At 36.7% G+C, this 20,790-nt stretch overlaps 1 protein-coding gene across 1 annotated transcript in view; it reads left to right on the top strand.

The window, feature by feature from the left end:
• Positions 1-20,790, top strand: part of TTK (TTK protein kinase) — a 35,049-nt gene that overhangs the window by 5,291 nt on the left and 8,968 nt on the right. The window contains exons 4-13 of the mRNA XM_010565752.1: positions 4,605-4,748; positions 9,327-9,435; positions 9,542-9,617; positions 9,712-9,809; positions 10,843-10,942; positions 11,614-11,737; positions 14,543-14,724; positions 14,850-14,986; positions 16,545-16,671; positions 17,781-17,873. Of these exons, the coding sequence (XP_010564054.1) occupies positions 4,605-4,748; positions 9,327-9,435; positions 9,542-9,617; positions 9,712-9,809; positions 10,843-10,942; positions 11,614-11,737; positions 14,543-14,724; positions 14,850-14,986; positions 16,545-16,671; positions 17,781-17,873 (1,190 nt within the window). The remainder of the gene's footprint in view (positions 1-4,604; positions 4,749-9,326; positions 9,436-9,541; positions 9,618-9,711; positions 9,810-10,842; positions 10,943-11,613; positions 11,738-14,542; positions 14,725-14,849; positions 14,987-16,544; positions 16,672-17,780; positions 17,874-20,790) is intronic.

Raw genomic sequence — 20,790 nt, 5'->3', positions numbered from 1 at the left:
TTTAAACTTCTGCCCTGTTACATAATTCTTAAGGAAACTGATGGGTACTAAATCAGAAAAAGAAAAATCTGTTTTTTCTTCTTTTTTGATTGAAATTTAATGACAGCACGTGTGTTCATTTTTTAATGAAAATATGTGCACAGTTCTTAATAGGTTTTTCCTTTTTAGAAATAACTTTCAAACAAGATGAAAATTGACAGTGATTTCAGTTTGGGTTTTTTTTAAGCTTAGATCTTACTTGGAAGATATGCGTAAGGTTCTTGTTCAGTTGAAAAATGATGTTCAAATTTGGGCGGTAGTTTCCCTTTAGATACTTTCAACTTGCTTGTGGAAGAAATTCTGGCTCCTTCCAAACAGCAACTGTAGATTCTTTGTGTGGTTTTTATTAACCCAAAATATACTGCAAATGTGCAATTTGGTCCAATTACTTTTTTCTCTGCCACTCAGGTTCTTAAGTTGCTAGCAATTTGATTTCAATTGATTCTTCTGTTTCCCGTTCCATTGTTGAACATTCATATTGGGATGGTGGAGATGGTTCATATCTTCTGTTGCTTCATAAATGCCATGGACTGACTTCTTTGACAGTTATCATAGATGCCATGTTCATCATGGGGAGTCAGTTGGGGAGGGGGCAGTTTGTCAGTATTCAAAATAGAATGGTAGTCTTTGCTGTATGTCACCATACAACAGTGTTTTAGGCAAGCCATTCTGATATGAGTGTGATAATGTCTCTTAAAAATTCTAGTTCCCTTCTTTAACTTGTTCCTTGGTGTACTGCATCTGGCTTGGGTGGTGTTAATTTTATTAACAGTTCGTATGATGCTGTGTTTTAGGTCTGTGACTACAACAGTGTTGATAACACACCAGTGTTTTAGCTGTTGCTGAACAGTGCTTGCACAGTGTCAAGGATTTCTATTTCTTGCTTGGCCTTTCCTCTGCCCAAAGGCTGGGGGTGGGCGAGAAGTTGGTAGGGGATGCAGCTGGGACAGCTGACTTGAATTGACCAAAGGGATATTCCATGCCATATAGCTTCATGCTCAGCAATAAAAAAATAGGGGATAGTCTTCACACAGTAGCAGATGATTGGAGACTGGCTGGGTGTTGGTCTGCTGGTAGGAGGTGATGAATGATTGCCTTTGCATCACTTGTTTGTTTTTTATTTTCCCTGTTTTCCTTCACTTATTAAACTCTTTGATCTTTTTCTTTTGCTCTTTCAGTTCTGCCTCTAGACTATTCTAGACTATATATGTTATGCTATAATATATCTAGAACAATAGGTCTTCAATACTTTGGGCCAGTAGTCCACAAAGTTCTCCTGGGCTTATGTCCCTTCTTTCCTATTGTGTGCAGGGGGGGTGGTCCTGATACCTGGTAGTAGGGCTGTGCTGTCTACCCACAGGCTTGTATTTTTGGGTGTCTTTTTTAATCTTCTTTCCATGGGTGATCTGAGCAATGATCTATGTCACCCTGTTTATCTCCACCCTTTAACAGCTTGCTCTATGCAGAAAGACAAGCGCATTCATTAAAGCTGTTTTCTTCTTTGAAAGAAGAAGCCTTGGTGGATATATTTTGAGTTTTTTGTGGTTTGTTTTTCTTCATGGCTTTTGTCAGTATCATGCAAGCTGTTGTATACTGCCTAGTATGAGAAATTCTCCCCAAAAGTAACTACAATAAATAAAGGAGATTAAACTGTCTATTCTACACTCTGGATTCTGAATACATCTTACTAGTTATTCCTCTTTACGTGTACTTTTGTTTATAGAGAAAACCACTACTAGTGGAAAATAGACTTTTGGTCAAGTACTTTTTTTAACTGTATTTTGGAATACAGTTTAGATGTTCAAAATGTGTCCCATGAAGCAGAGCCGTATTATTAAAATCAGTAAGTAAATACTCATTTGTCTTCTCAGGTTTTCCAGTTTTTCTTAATAAGTTTATTTGTAATGGAGCAGGAAAGGCTGTGGAAATCCCCCTCAGATACGTGCCATGTAAAATAATTGATGGAGGAAGGATACTGAATTTGACTCCTCCCCAGGATGGGGAGGAGGAGGCAAAAATCTGCATATTTGTGACTTGAAATTCCATAGTTTCTCTGTTTCAGATGAGTCAGTTATCTGACTGGTCTTGTTCTAATATAAACTTGTAGTGTTGAATTTATTAGCTACTTTTTACTACTGTTTATAATTTCAGTGAGCAACGTATGCTTATTAAAAAATAATAAAATAGTAATACTGCAATAATAAAGATATTGTCAAATAAGTATAATAAACAAAGCCTATTGTGTAATTTAAGTAAAGTGTAGAAATGTTAGTACTGTTTACCAATGACTAAATTCATCCTTCTATCACAATCACTTATGAATTTAATTACCCCGTAGCTATGGGATGTGTTCATGCAATAGTTTCTCTGACAGCAAATAGTCAACCTAAAATGAAGTCCTAATACCAAAGGTATGAGCCATTTATGATTGGCTTTGTTTTACCTCCAGTGTGCTCTCTGATTGGTATCTGTTATCCTTGAGCTGCTCTGTTTGACATTTGGTAATGTGTATGGTGCTATAGTGTCCCTGCTGGGTGTTTCAGAGAGGATTAATGCAAGTTGTATGTTACTTTAAGAAGTGCTGTTTCTTTTTCACTGAGCGTGTCCAGCTTAGGCCAGAGGGAAAGGAGAAAGGTAGTGCTTTGTTACTCCCGCATCCCGGTGATTTCAGCAGTGCTTTGGCACACCTGACAGTTGCTTCTGGATTAATCTGTATTTCCCTTTTCATTAAGAAGGATAAGTTAATTATACATTCACTTCCCTATATTGAGCAAAATTGTGACCTAAAGCTCAATTCTGAAATTATGATTGACAAATTGATATTGATTTCCTTACAAATTGAATATTTATGACCTGAAAATGGAGTGACACAATAAAGGTACCATTCTGTTTTGGTTTTATTTAAATGCTGAATACAACTTCATTTAAATAGGTCAGATGAGGAGCTGTCTCTTCCTTATTTTTGGTGTGCCTTGGGTAGTGTACTGGAAGCCAGATTTGCTGTGAATTGCTCTGAACTCATGACCATAAATAAAACTCTACTTTTGGCTGTATAAAATCTTATGCCTAGGTGGATCATTCAGGCTTTTTGTATGTGATGAAATGGACTGGTTGAAACTCACAGATGCTTCTGGCTTTACTTTTGTGCCTTGGTTCCTCCTCCGTTAAGGGGGATGGAGCAGTTCATTTTTCACATAGGTGTTTTGGTGTCATGTTATTTCTTATTCAATGTGGCACATAATACTAGGTGGAATTAGTTTCATTTTGAGTAGCAGATCTTGTTGAAGCAATGTGTGGTTACTAAATATAGCCAAAGGTAGAATGCTGGTTAAGGTTTCTTGAAAAGAAATACTAAGCCTATCCACTTGCTAAAGATTTGGGAGAAAAATAGATTTGATTATATGATTAAGAAACAAATCATAACTAATATGCACAAAATTTAAATTAAATCATAGCCAATCTTACTTTGGCGTTTCCTTGCGTCAGTGTCCAACATCACCCATTTATTATTCTTAAAATAGGTTACTTAAGTGTAAGTTCCTAATATACATTACCCCACTCCTGCCCCAGTCTGAACTGCAGGTGATATTGACATCTAACTAGAGTTAATCAGTGGAGTTTTGAGTGCTGGAGAGTTCATGAAGCTCTGAAATATACTGTTATATAGTAAAGAAATAATTATGTACATAGGTAGCACCTGTAAGAACAAAAGTGGTTTACATTTTGCTGCTTTGGGACTGAGGAAGAAAGTCATTTGCGACTTCAGGGGCGTTAACAGCTGTAAGAAAACATCGTATCATTTTGCCCTGGTGCTCTCTAAACCAAGGAGAAGATATTGGTTGCAGTACACTTCTTTCCTTATTTGACTGTTACTGGGTTTTTTAATAGCTGTATGTGTACATGCTTATATATGTAAATTAATTGCTTTCAATATGTCTCATTAAAACACCAGCTCTTCTCCCTCCAGTTCTCTTCAGTCTCCGTTTATGGCATTTAGTAATGTGTCAAACTAATGAAACAATATCCTTCCTTTTCATTCCTCTTTTCTTAACTGTAGTGCTGTCTGGAGTAATGATGTTTGATTTAACAACAGCTGCTTTTAACCTTGCTTTCTATTGAGTGCATTAAAGATGTTTTGTAATGCATATGCAATAAAGTTTGTATCTGGTCAGATCTAAATTAAAGTCCCTAAAGGTCGTCTTCTTGCTGGTACTACAGAAAAAACTGGATTTCAGAATTTGTGTTGTATTTTCTTACAGTTCCTATAACACTAAAAAATACTGAGAATGCAGTTTTGTGGGTTCATAAAGCATATTTTGTGACTTGGTGTTCAACTTCATGTGAAAAATTGACTTACGTGATTCACTTGTAACTAGTTGTAGGCAGTATCCTTAAAGTGAATGCCTAAGGCAGGGGGAAGTGTCTAATGAACAATGGCTTCAGAGAATAATACAAAGTGAATATAAGACAGCATGAATGTCATCACGTCTTTAAAAAAAGACCATGTTGCCCCAGTGTAATTGTTTATTTCCTTGATTTCTAACTCTATGTTCCTTACTACTTAGGAAATGTGAAGAAGTGTAAGCAGCTCCTTCAGAAAGCTGTGGAATGCTCTGCTGTTCCACTAGAAATGTTGGAAACTGCTCTACAAAACTTTCATTCACAAAAAAAGCAGTTGCTTTCAGATGAGGAGAAGGAGAACTTAGCAGGTAGTTGCAATTTCTTAAAATGTTGCTTGAGTTTATACATGTTGTAATTCTAGATTGAAAATATCTTTCTAATGTTTGTCCCTTTTAGATACGAACTCATAATCTGCTATCATCTAATAAACAGTCATATTTATATTATAAATCTTATTCCTTCAATACTTGCTTCCATCTTCAATGCAGTGACTGTAGTTTGCAGGAGCCATAGGATGGTTAATTCTGTAACTCTGCAGAGGGTGTTCCTCTGACTGTCATTAGGTGTTTGTACTTTCTAATGGAGACTTACAGCTGAAAATGTGAAATAAGAGCTACTGGTGGTAGAGAAGAATTGGAACTAAACCATGCAGGCTGAACTATACAGACAGCTTACTTGGAAGTGTATCTTGTGACAGGTTCGTGAAGTTCTGGCATTCATTTCAGTGAAGCCAAATCTAGGAAAAATAATCCATTTCAACTTAATATTTATTTTACAAATGGATGAAACCCATGTATTAGTACAAAATCGAAGTTCTTGGCTTTATCATAAAACATAACTGATACTGATTGCTGGGTATATAACTTCAATAAGGGAACAGTTACCTCATGAAGTTTTCAAGAGATAAATTTGTTTGGAGTGGACTTGAGCAAAAGATGGTTTGACTTCAATATTGAAGTGCATGTGACCGACTCTTCCAAGAGTGATATCTAACACTTCTATATTTTTGCTTTGTGTAAGGACAGAATTAGTCTGATTTCATTTCCCTAGGGATATGTCTTCAGGAACGTGGTTTGAGATTTGGCTGGCTTCTGTTGACTCAACCTTTGTGTGAAACACTAGTTGTGGTAGGGGGGAGATACCAAACATTTGGTAACACTTGCAATAATATTCAGTTATGGTATTAATTTTTTAATAAAATTTATTTTTGGTCCTATTCTGTTTACCACTGATCAGATATAGACATGGTAAGTGCCACAGCTGATGTACTGTGCTGCAGGAGAATATCCTGTGGAATATCCTTCATGGATTGTACAATTTCTATCTGATGATATTGGCTTTACATGCTGCAAAGCTAAGGGAATACATGTCAAAAACCTGTTTGCTATTTAGGAAGCAGTGAACTTTGGAGGAAGAGTAGGCTGATGTAGTATTTCATTTATATGAACTTGTAACATTAAGTATTTGAAAAATGCAAGTATTAATCCAGCTATTTAAAGATAAAAGTTTAAAAGGCAAATAACACTGGACTTGAAATATCTCAAAACTCAGGGATATATGTGGCCTGAATTGGTGAACTTGGCTTTAAGTGAATTTGTTTGGTCCTTCTGGAACAATAGAGACTGTTTTAGTGTATAGGCATTTAAGTCTTGTCTGTTTTGTATTTGCATTTAAAGAGCTGCTTTTGAAAGCTTTTTTATTTGCAAACAGGAATGCTGTATGTGTAAATGCATTTCTTCACAGCTTCAAAAGATTGTTCAGAAAGCTTTTGACAAGTTATATGCAGTTATGGTAGTGATGCAAATATAAAAACTGTGCAGCAAGTCTAGAAGCCATTGGTTTAATTCCTTTTTCTCCTCTTTCATTCATGCACAGAAATCTAAAGTATTTGACATACCAGGTGCAATCAAATATGTTTAATTGGGAAAAAATAATACTTAAATGTAGGTCATTAAAATAATTTTAGAATCATTTACATTGGAAAAGGCCCTTAAGATCAGTCTCCAACTGTAGTCATGGATAGTATGAGGCAGATAAGTGTTCTCAGCCTGAAGGAATAACAGTATTGCAGATCACCAACTGAATGTGAGAATCCAGTGGTAAGTTTGGAGAAAAAAATCTTTCTGTGTATAAAGGGTGGAATGTGTGTGTGTGAGCTGGTGATGGTACTGCATTGGTAAACTGCTAATTCAAAACTATGAGTATTAATGTTACGTAAAGAAAAACTTAGAACTACATTATATAATGAGACACTTGTCTTTTTTTATTTAACTTCGTTCAGTCTATTGGCACAAGTAGTTTATAAAAAAATTAAGGACTAGAAAAATAGCTAATACTGCTGTGTTCATCTGTCAGAAGTCTATCTTCTGCTGGCTGAAGGTAGAAGGGATACATGGGAGTATTCAAAATAAAAATCAAATTAATTTTAATGAACTGATCCACAATTTAAAAATCTTAAGAGAAATGGTATATAGAAGTCCTTAAATTGTGATTTCTTGAGAGGCTGTGTATAGCCATGAATTATTCTGTTTATCGGTCAAGCAAATTTCCTATACTGATGGAAAACAAGGCTTCTGTGATGTAGAAGATCATATTATATAAGTTGTCTTTGATTTTTTAAAAATACAAGTTCCTTGGTGTCTGACTGTCTTTAAAAAAAATATCTTTTATTGTGGAAAAGATCTTTCTACCTGAATAATCAAATATTAATTTCAATTTTTAAAAGGGTTTGTCAGGAAAATAACTGAATTTAAGATGTTAGTGTATATCTGAAGGCTCTTAAAATAGCTTGTACTCAACAATGTTCCCTAAATGAAGAATTAAGCTACCTTTTCTATATTGTAACACATGAACACAGCGTGTTCATGGGCAGTTACTAAAGCGTTGATGTATTTGCATCAGTGTGTTCTGACTTCTGGTCATTTGTTGTTCTCTGAGAAATGACCTTCCCTTCTTCACCTCTAGGCAAAAATAGTTTGGATGATGACCATGTTGTTCTGACCTGTGTATTTGTGGTTTTGAGGTTCTAGAATGACTTTTCAAATAACTTGATTTCTGCTTCTGCTTACTGTAAAGTATGTCTGAAATAATACTTCATTTTCACAAAGCTCTATTAATAATGTGACTAGGGGTTGACTTAACATTTAATTTTAAGATGAATGTACAACTTCACGTAACTTTTGCCAGATCTTCAATAACTGAGCAAGATTCTCTGCTGGATTAAGATGGGGCTGGTGAATGAACTGTTTGCTATTGCCCACCTTGATCTTTCCTGACCTGGCAGTAGAGCATGGTTTATAAGACCACTCTCAAATTTGCTATCAGTGAAATCAACTGGTTTAATTTAACCCAACTAATTGCTTAGACTAATGCAGTTGAATTTACCTGATATGAATTGGGGATTACTCTCCTAAGTGCTGTGTTGGCAGATTCAGTGAGGTGGAGGGATAAGCAAAATGTCTTTGGTAACAAGTCACTGAGTTAGTAAATTCTTCAACCGGTTAGTAGCGTTGGCTCTAGAAGGAATTGCGTCTGTGGCCTAACTCTGTCAGGAGGCTTGGAGGTGAACTTTGAAATTTCTTTCAGCCTAGGATTTGTCAGTATGAAAAACATGTTTAGCAACTGAAATTGGGAAGCTTCTTAGGGTTTCAGTGACTAAAACTGTATTTAAAGTGCCTTTCTTTCTAAGAGCAAGAAGGAGAATCTGAAGGAGAAAAACAAGTGTTTAATTGATGATTGGTAATTCTGATGTCCTGATTCCTGTCTTCTACCCCTGACACAGTAGGTGGTTAGGGATTTAGTATGCAGCCTTCCAGATATTATACTGAAAAACCTAAAGAAGGTATGCCTGTGAAAGACTTACCTACTCATGTTGTGATTGCAAAAGCGTCCAGCCTTTTCAGTTCTAGTGGAAGTTATAAAAAGGTAGCAATTGCAGGCACCCTTTAAGTCCTGATGGATCTACAGAAACATAACTGATGTAGCACAAAAATGGTCTATCAAAATGAAACACCACATAAATGAAGTCAGAGCCCTAAAGCAAGTGCTCAACATGAGGACAACAGGGTAGGTCAAGGATATTATCAATATCTTGGGTCTCTAGTAGCAGGGTCTTTGTAGGGATTGTCGAGACAGTTGTACCTTTGAGATACTACCTCTGAAACAAGCTAGGTTTTGATGCTTAATTTAGTATTTATTGTAGTTATTTAGGTGTGGGTGTCCTTATGTGTAGTGATAAATAATTGGAATGAACGACAAAAGAATCCAAATGTAAGCAGTTTTAAATCTTTTGAGGAATCGTTGTGGAGCAAGCTTCAGAGGCATCCTTCAGATGATGCTGTTTTGGAGTGGAGGTTTATTTTGAGAATGTAGATTTGGAAAATCATCTTGTTCTGAAAGCATGGGTTTCTTCCTTGCTCCCCCAAGATACTATTCAAACCAGTGTTTTTGGTGCTCGTATTCCTTCTGCATATAGGATAAGATTAACAGTGAGGTTTTACAGTTAGAAGTTAAATTGCTTTGGATAGTCTTTGGACATCTTGAATCTCCCTTTTATGTGTTTAAACATAGTTTACAACTATAACTGTGTAGAAAACAAGTAGCTAATATATTTAACAATTGTTACAGGCCATTTTGTGCTTATCCTGGAAAGCTCCTTCTGGTTGTAAGTCTGTGTTTGTTTTTTTCTCTTTTTATCTGAATTAATGTATCTTATATAATTACATAAAATATCTGTCTACATCAGTAGAAAGTGATGTATGTCATTGATACTAGATTACTGCGAATGTATGTATTTTTAAATTTCACTTATGAAAGAACACTTTTTTCTTTTGAACCAAATACAATCTTTAGTATTATCTGAATAATTCTAACTAATTTACCTACAGTATCAAGTACACAAGAGTCTGGACTTCAGAGCCTAGCTGGAAATCACAGAAGCATAAAAAGGAATGATTCTGGTGAAAATTCTTCTACTGTTACCAGACTTTTGCTTGGGTAATGTCTTGATTTCTTATTTTATTTCTTAAAACATCATTTAAACCAAAACCTAATGCATGCTACAGTGTTGTGGTTTTTTGTTTGTTTTTTTTCTTGCCTTCAGGGAGGAGAAGTCACATGAACTTGATGCTCTAGTTAATTACCACAATCCCTTAAGACCACTAAACAAATCTAACCAGGTAACATGTGTAAAATTTTGCTTCAAAATCTTTTGCTTCAAGAACTTTTCGTTCTGCTTCACATACCTGATGATAACTTTCAATTTGCTCTTAGGCTTGCCCCTTTGGGAGGGTTCCTGTTAAACTGGTAACTGATGCTGGTGATGATGTGAAGATGATGGATGTACCACTTACAGCTAGTGTTATGAAGAGGTATGGTGTTTGGGTTTACTACAGCACAATGTTCCTTTTCAACAGTGTTTTTATTAGATAGTGGCAATGTCAGATGTTAAGAATGTTTTAACATTGATCTACAGATTTTTGACAAATAGTCATTATAGTTGCAGTAGGAATTGAAATAACCTATTTCATATCTTACTACTCAGATTCTTTGTATGAGAGCATGCAAAGATCAGTTTCTTGTTCTGGCTAATCAGTAGGCTCAGAAGAAATGGAGAGTAAGGCAAAAATAAATTTTGTTCAAAGTAACTTTTACATTTGTGTATTCCAGTTTCTAAAATTAGATACAAGGCAGTCTTGTAACTTCCAAAAGATTTTTTTAAATCCTCATTTTTAACATAATCTATATGATAATGATTATATTAAGAAAGTCGTTATGGTCACTTTATTGTGAATAACTGTTCAGCAGTGGAAGAATCTGCCAAGGAAAATAGTATTTTGCTACATGTTACCTGACTGTAGCATAGCTTGCAAGTAAACAGAGGAGAAAGCGTTCTGTTCCCTGCCCTGCCATATCAAGTCTGTTACACTAACTTTGTTCCCTTATTGCTGTGTGATTAAATCCATGCAGAAATGGGAACTTTGGGGAGAAATACATAACCAAAGAGTGAAAACTGCTTACTTAGCCTCTCAGAAGTTAGTTAAAGCCCAATATTCTGAATCTGTGAAAGTAGTGGGATGATGCATTTCACATAATAGTATTGTTCTGTATTTCAAAATTTACTTTGGAACACACCATTGGGGTTTAGTATCTTATCCGTAGCTTATTACTGTTTTCTATGGAAGACAACCAATTAAGTGACCTGTCATTTCATAGGATGATGGTGGCATTGTTAGAGATTTCTTGTATTGTTTCTCACTGGGCTGTCAGTGTGCCTGCTTTTCTGTATATTTGAAACTTGTAGCCAAAAGTCTTCACACAGCCGTGTTTTTCATCGGGTTCACAAAAGGCAATCGTTACATTATATGTTGGCATGTGATATAATTAACAATGTTATCTCAATAGGCAAATACCCAGTTCCAGATGTACAGCCTTTGTTGCACCTTTTCCACCATCAGAAGTGAAATCTAGTGGGGGTGACTCATACAACCTGGGAGACTTACAGGTAATCTAAATATCTTTAAAATAGATACAAGAACTCTACCTGGCTGTCCTATGGTATTAGAAAGGAAAAAAATAACACTTTCTTCAATTCAGGAAAGAAATAAGGTAGAGTTTGCCTTTATGTTAAGTAATCAATTGTGAATAGAAACATTGATTGTGGTTTTAAATTTGAAAATTGTTATGCATAATCAGGCATTAAGAGCTTTCTCTGAACAATACATCTGTCATATGATTTATGAAGAGGGGATAAACACATTTCATCTTGACTATAGGAGCTCTTTCAGCCATGAGTTTTATCATGGGAAGTACTGTATTCAATGAAGTCCACTTAATTGAGTTCATTAGGTGCTCTATGGAGCTGTAAATTATGGCTTTTGGTAAAGATTAATTTTGAGCTATGCCTTGCATTTTTATGTCCTGTGCCCCCTGAGGGAAAATTCAAGAATAGAAAGCATTTAGGTCTTTGTAATAGAAACTGTATGATTGGACATTCAGAGTACTGATGGATTTAAAAATAGTATCAGTAATACTTGTCTGTGTACCCTGCACTGTTTTCTGAAGCGTGTTTCCTTTGTGGTGCATCGGTCATTAATTATCATAAAGAAATGTCTTTTGGACACTGTACTTGGTATCTCCTTTGATTCTTTTTAAGATGCTTTTTGTTTTCTTTAGTCCTTACAAGAAAAAAATTCTTTACAGTTGCAGATGTTGGATGAGGACAGCTTAGAAACGGCTACCAATTCAACTATAACTCTCAAAACCAAAATGGATGCAAGTCTTGCGATGAAAAGAGAAGGTAACTATTAATATGTGATGTTTCAGTAGTTTGAAATAGAATAAGCATTGAAAATTAGCTCTTTATTTTTAAAAAAATGCATTGCTAAATAAAAAATTCTTCAAAAAGTGAAAAAGTTGATCTGCTTGGAATTGAGGAGCATTTAATTAAAATTTGGCTTTTGAGTGGTACCTGTGAAAGTAGTAAAAAAACCCAAGCAAGTCAACCCACCCTCCCCACATCCACCCTGCCAAAACCCACAAAAAAAATCCTCATTGCAACACTGCCCAAAAGTATGGAGTGCTGGGCTTGAAGTAAAATGCCACGGTATAGTGCTAATTCATTATGTCCTTAGCTCTTACAATACATGTGACATAAATAGGCATTGGCATAGCAACAATGCAAGGTTTCAGATTAAGACTTGCCAGCCTAAGTGTAGAAAAAATATTGCCAGAGTATCAGATAACAGTGCTAGTTTATACCAAAAAAAAAGGTGGATGTTGGCTGAGGGAAATTCAAACTAAGCATTATAATGTTCTTGACGGGGTTGTTTAGATTTTTTTGAGACAGACTCAAATTATAGTAGTTTGCTTCTCCTGTGACTTTCCTTATGCGTGCTCCTAGCTTACCCTATAGATGCTATAGCTCTAATTTCTTATGTTGAAGTTTAATCTGAGATTGTTTTGGCTGAAGTAAGGTTAAAAAGGTGAGACCATGACATTGTCTTGCACTAGAAAAAAAAGTGCAAAGCTCCCGCAATTCTCTCTGAATTCAGAACGTCCGTGTCATCTGTTGCTTTCAGCGCTCTGCTTTCTATCCTGTTTATCCATTACATGAAACTAGCTTTTTCTGCTGCTGTTTACGTATCAGACTATTTCTCAGATTAGGATTCTTCACATATCTGAATTAATTGCTTCTGCTTTGGTCAGGCTTCTCTTTTTCTTGGTTTCAACTGTTAAGTATCTGTTGTCTTTGGTCAGCTTCACTGCCCCATGTACATGTTAACTTTATGTCACTCTGGGGATTTCTTAACTTGTTGTAATATAGTGTTTTCCTCACCTGAGTTTTACCACAGCATATGCATGCATCTTAATCTTTGGGCAAGTATAGAATAAATAAGGTTCTTTAATGGCATAGTTACTTTCTTATGAGGTTTTCCAAAAGTGTGAAAACGCTTTGTCAAAAGACAAATTGTTTTCCTCTTTTCCTATGTCCTGTGAAAAACCCCTGAATTATTTTCTCTGTTCTTTCCATATACTCAGTGCAATCCGATTTATGAATTTGTACTGCAGGAATCCTTTGTGTGAATGACACTTGTACTAAATAAATGTGTACTCTTTAGAGACTTAGTGAATTTCAGTCAATCAAATGCACTGTTACACTTTTGCTTTAAACAACATAGTGTTTCAGCCTTAACTGTATTGTAATTTTTAGAAATTTTATTTTTAAAGAAATCTAAGTTTTGCTACCATTCGAATGGCTGAGATTCTCATTGTGTTAATGTACTTTTGAGGAATGAGTTTTAACTTATTTTAGAAACAGGTGTTTTTGAGAAATAACCTAAGCTCTACTTATGTATTTATCTAATGCATGGAGAGATGACTTCACACAACAGTCAAACATGACATAGAAATAGTGGTGGTGTGAGACCACTTTACATTGTGGTCTTTCTGGGAAATGTTATAAACAACTCAGATTTATAGCAAGTATTTCAGGGCTGGTAAAATTTAGAAGGTTACTACTGACTTAGCACCAACACTGTGGAATATGGAATATGTGTACTAATCTTTTACTGTGGTACCTGTGAAAGTAGTAAAAAAACCCAAGCAAGCCAACCCACCCTCCCCACATCCCCCCTGCCAAAACCCACAAAGAAAATCCTGTGCTTCATTAGAAATCTAGTTCCCTAGATGGCTTTCTGATTTCTGATCTTTCTCAAGAAATCCAGTGAAAATGTCTAATATTGCAAGATCTGGATTTAGGATTATATATGTACCTACATATTATAGGAAAGAAAAAGATTTCATTTGAAAAATGGTGATTTTTTTTTTTAACTTCAGTGTGCCCTCAACCCCGTGCGAAATCTTTCCCATGGACTTGCATTGGGAACAGTTTGGGTTTCGGGTCCTACTGTCCCTGTTTGTGCTTCATTCAAGCTTCCAGATGAGATCCCGGTTGTACTAGCTCAGTCCTTTGGTAGCTGAATTGCACTCAGCTTCTGCTTGGCATGGAATACTGCTTTCTAGTCACGGGAAAAGAAAACTGAATGACCGTGTGCAGGAGCATTCTTAGTCTGTGCTATCTGCAGCCTGTCCTGCAATCTTCTACCAATTCAATGTCCTATCATGTCTGCAGAAGGAGCCATGAGATGGAGCATGCCTTCTCCCTTTATGCCTTTGTCTTCAGTCATTACAGCTTGTAGGCTGCCTGTTGTCACACACAACAGACTTCTGATTTGAAGTATTGCAGTAAACTTATCTTCAGTGCTTTATAAACCTGCTCAGTGTCCCAGGATGTTGTAGTAAAAATTATGAATATGATCTTGTTCTGTGCGTTGGTGAAGGAAATAGTTGTATCTCTGTTACTGATATAGTAGTGTCCTAAGATTCTGAATAAAGTTGCCATATCACTACACTGAACGGAATATGAATCCTGAAGATTACATTAATGCCTTTTAATGCCTGATTCCAGTAAGTGAACTGTGTTCATTTATTCTGATACAGAAAATTAGGTAAAATTATTCTAGAAACTATGGGATAAATCTGCCAGAAACTGTTTCAAGTACTAAATATCAAGTGTTTATCTGACCTTTTTTTTTTCTTCCAGAAAATAAAATACAGCATCAGGAGCTGAAGATACCAGAGCCAAGGAGTCTGGAAAGTCAACAGCAACAATCTAGTTCTGGTGAAAGCTACAGAAAGCAATTGGATCAGATTAAACTAAACTGTGTTAACGCCAGAAAAAAATGGCCAAGTCAAGAAGTGACACAGAAAAGCTGCTACAGAGAGGTAAAGTAACAAGAACACATAGTGGTTTTCTAGCTGCAGCAGCCTTTACTTGTTGAAAAAAATGATTTCTGTGTTCTCAATTGTGGCTCCTTTTGTGGAATAATACCTTGTTTTGCCCTCTGTAGGTAAAACAATCGAGCCTTGAACAATCTGGTCATTCCATTTCAAAAGGATTATCACCACCAGATGCTGTTTCTAAGAAAAGTGATCCATCACATGTTTGTGGAACACCAAGCACCACATATAGTGATTATATGGACTGGTAAGCTACTTCTTTGAGCTATACACTCATAAATGGTAGTCGATCTCTGGAAAGACTTTAGCAGTTTTCAGCAGGGTTTCTTAAGCTTTTCTGTTCAGATAGCAAACTAGATTTGAGTGCTTCCAATGCTTGATGTCAAATGCCTGACTTCTAAGACTCAGATTTCATTTAGAGAACTTTGTCTTCCCTGTCAGCTTTTCAGCATTTGGAAGTACATCAAATCAAGAAGGCCTTATTACAGCATTTACCTCTTTCTCTGATCCCTGCTATATGACACTTTCTTCTGGATGCCTTGCTGTTTGTGGCTGACAGGCTTTTTAAATTTATAACTGTGTATCAGTCTGGTTCCCATGATGCAGATGTCTGGGTTTTATTTTAAAAAAAAAAGTGTAAGGAATCTAGAGGCTTGCAGAATTGAGCACTCAAGTTAGGAAATGCTAGCATTTGTTTATCCATGCAGTCTTAAATTAGGCATAAACCCCTGTGCATATGTTAATAAATCTTTCTAATTACATGATCACTTACTATTTTTATAAGTCTCTAGGATGAATCATATAGGTCAAGGCTATATGATGAGTAAGCACTGTTCCTGTTGGTAGGACCTCTGTCTCTGTAGCTGTAGAATTTAGAATATACATAGTGAATGAAGCACATCATCTCATGATGGGCCTTGATAAAAGTAGTCCTTGAATAGATTCTGTTCTTGTTTCTTTCAAACTTGTGATATGTAAATTTTTAAAAAATAAATTCTCATTACACACAGTATGTATGACACGTGGTAAACATGCAGAATTGTTGAGTGCTTTTGTGTTCAGTGAGAACCGTGCTTTTGACTGGTTTTGACTGGTTTTTTTCCCAACTTTTGTCACTTTATTCTCTACAAAAAAAGTCCTAGGCATATAAATTCTTATCCAGTTCTAATCTTAGCATCAGTTTCTGTAAATACTGTGGAAAAAACATTTATTTTGTAATATAACTAAATATATGGTAGATATATCAAGGGAACAAATAAAAAAACATAAAGGGTTTCTTGCAATCTTTAGTTTTCTGAAATACACAATCTTTCTGCTAATATACAGCATAGCTAAAGTTCTCAAAAAACCTCTTGTGATTGCCTTGAAGTTGTTTGTCTCAATATGCTCACTTTAAAAAAAAAAGTCTCTTCATCTAAAAAAGTTTTGAATAAAGAACAATAAGCTAAAGAAAACTGACTGTGGCTTAGACTATCTTGCTGTCTTATGGTCAGCTCTTCCAGTTATATGGTGCTTTCATTTTCCAGTTTATGCAGAGTGCTGGCTAGTATCTGAAGATGGGGATTTAATTACTGTTTTAAGAAATGTTTCCTAAGTATGTTATAGTTTAAGTGTACTTCTAAAGGACTTCAAAGTCAAGAAGTTGAAGTGGTCTTAATGCTAATTATTGAATGTAGCAGAGGCTTGGGCTTTTGCTAGTCAGTAGTGTTTAACTTTCAAGCAGCACTGAAAAGTTCAACTTTGTTGTTAGAATAATCTTTAAAAATATAAAACTAAATGCAGATATTGTTCATAATTTCCTTTAGTTTCAGAACACCAGTTGTAAAGAACAACTTTCTACCAGGATGTCAAATTTCTACTCCGTACAGCCAGCTCCCATATTTCTTGCCACATACTCCAGCAACTCCATTTCAGAATCAAGCTGGCTTGCAGGTAATGATTTTAGGCTGTCTTTTGCCATTTTTCAGTACATATTTTCACTGGAGACTACTTTGTTAAATATATGCATGTATGTATATTTTTTTAATCTAAAGTTGCTGTTCATCTTCCTGGATGAGTAATGGAAAGTAGTCTGTATTGCTTATTCTCAAAATAACTGTTTCTTCTTAGGTATTTCTGAATTTAGGTAAAATAAGTCATCTCTTGAAAAATCAGTTCAGTTGTGTCAAAATCCTGAAGCCTTTAAGTCTGAAATCTAAGCTGTTTCAGATTCTACTTCATGACAGAGACAAGAACTAGAGTCACTATTTTTATTCTGCTATGCTTTTATAGTTGTACTACACACTACAGTGGAGTACCCATAAAGAGAAGCGGTGTGCATTGCAAATCATAAGAGTCTGAGGGAGGTAAAAGAATGAATTGCATTCATTCTGCATTTTGTTAGACTTCACAAATTTTGATGCATTTGTAGTGGCCTGAAATCATGTAAAAATGGATTACCTTAGATGGATTGCACATTCAGGTAGGAATCTTCCTAACTGTAGACAGAATTGGGGGATAGGTTTAAGCTTCCTACCAGAGGATTAACATTTAAAATTTGTGGGTGTTCTACAGTTTGGTATAGCAGGTACGGGCAAGACAGGCTGTTTCAGCTTCACAGCACTTAAGTCTGCTAGCTAGTAGTTAACTTCAAATAAAATAGGTGATTTGAGTACAGCTCTAAGTTAGTTGCATGCTGTGACTGAAAGTGTCTTGGATTTAAACAAAGCTTCCAACATTATCTGTAAAGAGGGAGGTGTCTCTAATGATCTGAGAAGCCTTAAAAAGAACACCCTTTTCTTGATTTCCAGGGTGAAAAGCATTGGTATCTTTTATAAGAGTTCAGTGATGTTAACATGCCAAGTGATGATCATTATACAAATACTTCTGCTATTGGGATCTTTAGCTTTCAAGACATGTTTAAAGCTTAGCTTTACTATACTTTATCTTGTTCAGAAAGACCAAGACAACTTAAAACATATTAACTTGATAAAAAGTAGAGCTCTACCAAGTTCCACTGCATGTATATCAATGTTTTCTTAGCTTTTTCTGTATGTACACAGGTTCCAGCTTCTATACCATCACATGAATGTCTTGCCATCAAAGGAAGAATTTATACAATATTAAAGCAAATAGGTAGTGGAGGCTCAAGTAAGGTAAGATGCTCTTCTATCCTTTTAGACAGTCACTCATTTACACTGTAGTAGTTGTATTGTAAACAAACATGTTGAAGTTATCTAATAACGAGTGCGTAGTACTAGCACGTACAAAGTGTTTGAGTGACCCAGAGAATCTAGGAATTTGTAACTTTAATGCTATGCTTAGGCTTTCTCCCTCATGGATGCAGAAGAAACAGCACACATTACATTTGGTACAATGCTGTTTTATCTGAGTGTTCAGATAGCCTGCAATAACAACTGAATTAATGTATTATGAAAATGGTGCTTCAATTATTACAGCATGTTAATTACAGTTAGCTGCTTTTTATAAGGAAATTTGGGGTCACAGGAGCTTGGGAAACAGTTTTGGCAAAACCTCTTGTTCAGAAGATAAAGAATTATAACAAAACCAACATAACCAGTTTTGTGTGAGTTAGATTTCTCTTCTGTTGGCTTTCTTCTGTCTCCCACACCTCTGCTTCACCTGTATTAGTCACAGGGACAGCCTAAGAATTTCTGTAAGGGAAATTTGATTCATGCACTCATTGGTTAATCTTCAGTAACAGCCTACGTAGTACTTAGTCTGCAGCACACAGAAAGTAAAATGGTTACTTTGGGGCATGCAGCAAAATATAAATTGGATCCTTAAGTTCAATGATAACATTTCTATTTAAAACTCTCTCTTTTTTTTTAAAGTATCTTTTTGACTTGCCAAAAATTGCCCAGAGAGCTTTAGTTAGAGCTAGTTTTAGAACTATCTCTAATCTTACCCTTAAGTTCAGTCCACTAAATCATCTGGTGTTTTGTTTTAAATGCATGGATTTTCCTGAACTGGCTTTAAGTATCTGAGATAAGTACTTAAGATTGACCTTGTTTTATAGCTTTTCAATTTTTTAATTAAAAATATTTGATAGTTGCCATTTCATCAGTAGCTTACTTGGATGGAGGATGCTCAAGCTCTCATGGTGCAATTACCATACTCACTTAAAATAGGCTTCCCTTGCAAAACTGAGGAGTGCAGAAGTGCTATCTTAAAAAGTGACAACTATTGTCAACAGCATGTATACTTTATTGGTTTTCAGGCATCTTACAATCCAGTAAATAGTCATGGAAAAGAGCACTAGAATTTTGTTTAAAAATCCCCATATGTCTAGACTTCAAAATTTTAAACACATTTATCTAATCATATTTATTTAAACTTGGCTTATATTTATGACCCTTTGTGCCTACTTTTCTTTTGGTTTCATGTTTGCATATGCAGAAACTGACAGAACTGAAGTGGTACTGAGCAATCAAGCTGAGTGCTTTCTAGTGATAGAAGAAACAGTCTGAGTGTGTTATAAGAGATGGGAAATTGGTTTTAAAAGTTGCAATATCTTAATCATAGAATAGTTTGGTTTGGAAGGGACCTTTTAAAGGTCATCTAGTCCAACCCTCCTGCAGTGAGCAGGGGCATCTTCAACTTGATCAGGTTGCTCAGAGCCCCGTCCAGCCTGACCTTCAATGTTTCCAGGGATGGGGCATCTACCACCTCTCTGGGCATCCTGTGCCAGTGTTTCACCACCTTCCTGGTTAAAAATTTCTTCCTTATATCTAGTCTGAATCTACCTTTTTGTTTAAAACCATTACCCCTTGTCTTACTGCAACAGGCCCTGCTAAAAAGTTTGTCCCCATCTTTTTTATAAGCCCCCTTCAAGTACTGAAAGGCCACAATAAGGTCACCCCAGAGCCTTCTCCTCTTCAGGCTGAACAACCCCAACTCTCTCAGCCTGTCTTCATAGAAGAGCTGTTCCAGCCCTCTGACCATTTTTGTGGCCCTCCTCTGGACCTGCTCCAACAGGTCCATGTCTTCCTTGTGCTGAGGATGGCAGAGCTGGATGCAGTACTGCAGGTGGGATCTCACTGGAGTGGAGTAGAGGGGGAGAATCACCTCCCTCGACCTGCTGGCCATGCTTCTTTTTATGCAGCCCAGGATATGGTTGGCTTTCTGGGCTGTGAGTGCATATTGCTGGGTCATGTCCAGCTTTTCATCCACTGGTACCTCCAAGTGCTTCTCCGCAGGGCTGCTCTCCATCCCTTCATCCCCCAGCCTGTATTGATCCCAATTTCTATGTCATTGATGAAGGTACTAAACAGTACTGGTCCCAGTATGAACCCCTGAGGGACTCCACTTGTCACCGATCATGTCTGGCCATTGAGCCGTTGACCACTACCCTCTGGATGCAACCATCCAACCAATTCCTCATCCACCGAACAGTCCACTGATCAAATCTGTATCTCTCCAATTTGGAGAGAAGGATGTTGTGGGGGACTGTGTCAAAGGCCTTACAGAAGTCCAGATAGATGACATCCGTAGCTCTTCCCTTGTCCGCTGCTGTAGTCACTGCTTCCTGGAAGGCCACTGGGTTGGTCAGGCAGGACTTGCCCTTGGTGAAGCCATGCTGGCTGTCTGCGATCACCTCCCTGTCCTCCCATGTGCCTTAGCAGAGCTTCTAGGAGGATCTGTTCCATGATCTTGCCAGGCACGGAGGTGAGGCTGACAGGTCAGTAGTTCCCAGGGTCCTTTCTACCCCTTTTTAAAAAGGGGTGTGATGTTTGCCTTTTTCCAGTCACTGGGCACTTCACTTGACTGCTGTGACTTTTCAAGTATCATGGCCACTGGCTTGGCCACTGCATCAGCCAATTCCCTCAGGACTCCAGGATGCATCTTGTCAGGTCCCATAGACTTCTGTATGTTCAGGTTCCTCAGGTGGTCTCGAACCTGATCTTCTCTTACCGCGGGAGGGACTTTGCTCCCCCAGGCTGTGTCTTGCAGTCCGTCCACTCGAGAGGTATGGGAGGAGAGGTTGCCAGTGAAGACTGAGGCAAACAAGAATCTTACATCATTTTATTAATCCAGAGAGTAGTAAATTGA

The sequence above is a fragment of the Haliaeetus leucocephalus genome, unplaced genomic scaffold, assembly GCF_000737465.1.
Source record: "Haliaeetus leucocephalus isolate CR32 unplaced genomic scaffold, Haliaeetus_leucocephalus-4.0 Scaffold195, whole genome shotgun sequence".
Lineage (NCBI taxonomy): Eukaryota > Metazoa > Chordata > Aves > Accipitriformes > Accipitridae > Haliaeetus > Haliaeetus leucocephalus.
This window is presented reverse-complemented; position numbering and strand designations above follow the sequence as displayed.